The sequence below is a fragment of the Leishmania martiniquensis genome, chromosome 33 (assembly GCF_017916325.1).
Source record: "Leishmania martiniquensis isolate LSCM1 chromosome 33, whole genome shotgun sequence".
NCBI lineage: Eukaryota > Euglenozoa > Kinetoplastea > Trypanosomatida > Trypanosomatidae > Leishmania > Leishmania martiniquensis.
In genome coordinates this window covers 597,906-602,785 of record NC_090168.1, presented here as the reverse complement: position 1 = coordinate 602,785, position 4,880 = coordinate 597,906, and the positions used below count along the sequence as shown (strand labels likewise).

Below are 4,880 nucleotides of genomic sequence, written 5' to 3'. Positions count from 1 at the left end.
GTGCCTTGCTCGAGCGGCAAGCGCTCTGGACGGCTGGAGGCTGAGCAGTTGAGAGCGCTGCAGCGAGGGGAGGGGGGCGATTGGATCCCATGAGCAAGGGCAAGAAGAGGCGGAGAGGGACGAGCTGCCGCGCCTGTCTGCATCTCTCGGCTGGAAAACTACTCTGTGTGTGGCTCTCGACCAAACGCGTGTGGTGCGCACGCCGGCTAAGCCGAAAGGCGCAAAGTTGCAGGGCGCGGAGAGAGGGGAACGAGGCAAGGCAGGGGCATCCGCCACGGGCAGAAAACAGCGCACCTCAAGGCGAGCGAGCAGTAGGGGTGCTGGCGCGTGCGTACAACCGCTGTGCCATCTGCAGAGCGCAGCGTGAAAAACGCAAGAAGAGGATACGGAGGAGGCCATTGGGGGCGGGGAGCAAGTAGAGATGTGCACCCGGCCGCTGCATCGGCGCCCTTGCCTCTCTCCCTCCCCCTTCACCTTCGATCGATTTTGCTGTGCGTGCGCTTCAGCCAGCTGCCAAGACGGCCTCTGCCGCCTCTTCCTCCTCCCTCCACTCCCCTCGCCCGAATAGACAATCGGGTCGGTCTTCCAGGCTTGCGATGCGGAGCTTCTTCTGCGCCGCGGATGGCAGCAACGACGCGATCAGCGAGTTGTATGTGCAGGTGAGCATGTGGACCGCGTTAAGCACAAACAAAAGGCCGTGCAGCATCAGGGCCCGATACACGGCGTCGAGCCACGCGTGCACCCCCGATGCCGGCCCCGGCCAGGGGTGCTGATACCCGAGCTGCGCGTCTTCGGCGGCGATCTGTGCCGCTGCAGCTTCCTGTTCCTCTCGGACGGTGTCTGCAGAGGCGCCGTACAGGCTTTCGTACTCCTGGTAGTCGTCCATGCCGATAGAGGCCAAGCAGCCCCGCCTTTCCATCATCTTCTGCATGCGCTTTAGGTACGCATCGACCGCGTCATAGTTGCGCATCGGGCCCAGGCACTCCACGGCGCTCTGCACAAACATGTTGATGCGGTTCACCGGCGACCCGTAAAGCCGATTGACGCCGCGTACGATGTCGAGGCTGCGGCCCACCATGATAAGCTCCTTCGGGAGACGTCGTATGTCGCGCAGGGCCTCTTTTGCCCGCTCGTGCGCCCTCTGCTGCATCGCCATCACCTCGTCGCGTGTGACCTCACCGTAGCTGCCAGCCTGGATCGCTTCGAAGGGCTTCTGCGCCTGGATAGAGGCAAACATCTCAGCATCGTCGATGCCCCAGTCGTGCACTACCCGCCGAAGTGACTCCCTGTCATGGGTGAAAAGGCTTACAAAGAGGAGCGCGTATTGATAGCGAAAGCGCACCCGCTCCCGCGTGGCGAGGCCAAAGTCGATGAGGACGACTTGGCAGTCGCTCGGGTCATGCGCTGCCTTGGCGTGCCGGGCCGCCGTCGCCGCCGGCGTGGTGGTGGTGGTGTTCGCAGCGGCGCTCTCAGGGCCGACGGTTGCCGGCGCTGGATCGGCCTGCGGCATGGGCCGCACAAGCACATTAGCAGCGTGGGGGTCGGCGTGGACGAAGCCATGCTTAAACACCATGTCGCCGACGGCGTCGAACAAGGTGGTCAGAACACGCTTCTCATCGTACTGTGCCCGTACAGACTCGACATCGCTCAGCTTCGTTCCCTCGATCCACTCCAGCACGAGCAACTGCGCTGAGGTGTACGCGTCGTGCACACGCGGGATGTACAAGCGCGGGTTGCCGCGGAAGGCGCGCCGGAAGCGCTTCGCGTTGGAGGCCTCCACAGTGAAGTCCATCTCGCGTTCCAATGCGTCGCACACCGTCTTCTTCGACCAGTCCGTCGGTAAGTCAAAGAGGAGCTTGAGCAGAGTCATGATTGTGCTGTACATGCACAGATCCCACGCAGCCTGCGTGGATATACACGGCCTGCGCAGCGCCACGGCCACCTTCCGGTACTTGGGTGCCGACTCGGTGATACGGCCAAGGCCTGCCCGACTGACGTCTCCACCGTACAGGAACCTCTCTGCTCTTGGCTCGGCTTCACCCAGATACTGAAGAGACGGTATCGCGCAATGCATTCTGGCGCTGTCACTTGGATGCGTACGCTTCCATTGTGGGTACCCTTGGCAAACAAGACGCCTATGCCCATCAGATTCTTTTTGGATACACAGCTCGCAAGCTTTGCGAGGCGTCGCGGCATGTACCAGATGCGACTCTTGTGGGGGCGAAAAACGTGTTCCTCCTCGCCTGTTCTCTCCAGTAAATGCGTTGTGTTGGCGCCAATGTGCCGTGCAAGCTTGCCGAAGAGCTTTTTAGACTCTTCGTCGGTGAGAGGCCGCATTTTTTTCTAGTGCTAGCGGAATCAGGGGGGCGCCTTCACCCTGACGAGCGCCGCGGTAGAAAAGTAGAGCCCTTGCCGGGTTACACCACAGCCGCTAGCTTTGAGTTCAGCGAATGGTAGATTGTTGATGGGGGCAAAAAAGAAAGAGCGACGTTGTTGAGGAGGAGAAGTGACGTGTGGAGCGCATAGCCAACGAAATACATGCCACACGCATGCTCGCCGAAGCGGCACAGGCGACAGCCTGGCGTAGTCGCCCGCGCCGCCCGCAGCGACCTACTCTACACTTATTCGCTATCTGGTGAAGAAGACATACGCAAAGAGCGCGACGATAGTCATGCAGTTGGCTGAGCAGAGTACAGCGAAAGTACGACGCGCCGATGTCACATAAGGACGCAGCCGCTGCTATTTTCGCGAGCCTTTTCCAGCTCCAGCTGCGCTTTGGATGCACTCACCAGTGCCTTGTCGGCATTGTAATCGATCCTGTCTAGCATCGTTCCCTGCTCGACTACCATGGTGTGAAGGCCCTCGAATACGCGGTGGATCTCCTGGATGCTGTCAAGGATATCCTTCATTCCGTTGCTCGTTTGATCGCGCTGCATCTCCTCGATCAGGAGAGACCGTATGTCCTGCTCCGTAAAGCCCATTTCAAGCAAGTGGGCAGTTCTTGCTTCTTGCCGGACAGCGTTGTAGGCAGCATCACTTCCAATCTTCATGTACCTGGCCGATTTCAGCTCCCGCCGGTGCAGTTGCGTTCCAAATAGTTCCTGCACAGACTTGAAGTGTAGAGCAAGCTCCTTGAGGCGCAGCGTTAGGTGCATACGGACGCTTTTCACAATGCGTACTTCTTCCTCAGAGTACGCACTTTTGAGATGCGTGCCGACAACAATAGCATGCTCCAGCGTTTTGAGTGCAGCTTGAATCTCGGCTGCCTGCTTATCGATTGCTGCTCGGAGTTCGTCTTCTTCCTCTCCGCTGCGGAGCTTCGGCTTCAGGAAACGGAGGTGCATGGAGCGGAGCTGCTCGATTTGGCCAAGGAGGGCGAGCGCATTCTCCTCGAAATCAGACGGAAGCCTGCTCCAAAGCGGAACTATAAAAAGGTGCTCCGGTGGCTGCTCTTGCGCTGGAGATGCACAGCGGCTGTACCTTGTGTGCGCAGCAGCACGCCGCTCACAAAACTCGACAAGGCGGTCTCTGACTTTTGGCGGCATTGCCCCGCCGGCATCTTTTTGAGCCTCTCGAGGTGGCCTTGTCAAGAAACGTCGAAAGAGGAGGGGAGAAAGAGATCGGGGAGGCAGTGGAAGGAGAACAAAAGCTGCGTCGCCGCCAGGAAGTCGCCCTCTGCGGCATCGCGCACGCAGCCAGCGACGACAGCTTGCGGGAATCCCGCGCATAGGACCCCAGGGCTGCAAAGACACGGGTGAGCCGACCGGTGCAGCACACAAATGTACTCCGATCCCCAGTCAAACACGTAGCAGCGGAGGAGGGAAGCGCGCCAGCCGCGGCGAAAAGCGCAGGCGCTAACGAGAAGGGAGCTATTACAGACAGGCCGAAGAAGCGGACGATTGGCAAAAAGCAGGGCATCGCGATTGTGCTCTTGAGGCTGACGAGGCATGCTCGGCTCAGTGGCAGTTCGGGTGCCGAGCTCGGACGGTGAGAGCGCCCGCACAGTACAAAGCACCGATGATCAGCACGCGAGCAGTCCCTTATTTTCTCTAGCCTGATACGATCTGAGATGGGCGAGAAAAAGAGACGATGGAGTATTTTAATGGAGAACGGTAACGGCAGCAACAGCAACAGCAGGGAAAGCGAGAACAAAGAAAAGGAAGAACGTCGCCGAGACACACTTGCCGCAGGCTGTGCCAGCAAACAGAAAGGGAAATACAGCGAATAAAGGCAACGACTGCAAAATGAGCCGTTCAATGGCAGATGAGAGGAGGCCCCCCTCCCCCATGTAGAGAAAAAGGTGCGGGCTAATAGTGATAAGCTGCATTCCTATTATTATTTTCCTTGTAAAGAGCGGAGGCGGGGTGACGAAAGACTACCGCTGCGCCCCCCACCCCTCAGAGAAGATACTCGCGCAGCTTCTGGAGCCTTTCAGCGGCAGCGTGAAGCTCACACGGTGACCGGCAGCAGGCAAACCGGACATAGCTCTCGTAGAGGGGCTTGCTCTCGGCTTTGCAAAACGCTGTCACAGGAATGGCGCACACGCCGATTTTCTTGGTTAGCCACATACAGAATTGCCAGTCCTTTGCTTGTGACTTGTTCGAGGGGCCATAGTAGTGCTTCGGATCCACTTTTGCAATGCCAGCAAGAACAAAGAACCCACCCTGGGGCTTGCCGTAGGTCAGGTGCATGTATACTTCATCGGAGATTACAACCGCGTCGAGCTGCTTTGCTACTTCTGCGATGATCTCGAGTTCCGCCACGTCCCATACCTTACCGGGGATGTTCTGTGGCGTGTTGATGAGAATGAGCTTCGTCTTCTCGCTAACTGCCTCGAGCAGCGCCTCGCGGGTCAGCTTCCAGCTATCGGCCGACTCAGT

The 4,880-nt window shown here is 58.8% G+C and overlaps 1 protein-coding gene across 1 annotated transcript; it reads right to left on the bottom strand.

The window, feature by feature from the left end:
- Positions 1-502: 502 nt before the first annotated feature.
- LSCM1_02623 (uncharacterized protein) lies at positions 503-2,074 on the bottom strand (the record flags this gene model as incomplete). The annotated part of the gene is made up of 1 exon (XM_067320204.1): positions 503-2,074. The coding sequence occupies one exon, from the start codon at positions 2,072-2,074 to the stop codon at positions 503-505; it is 1,572 nt and encodes a 523-aa protein (XP_067175579.1).
- Positions 2,075-4,880: the final 2,806 nt, after the last annotated feature.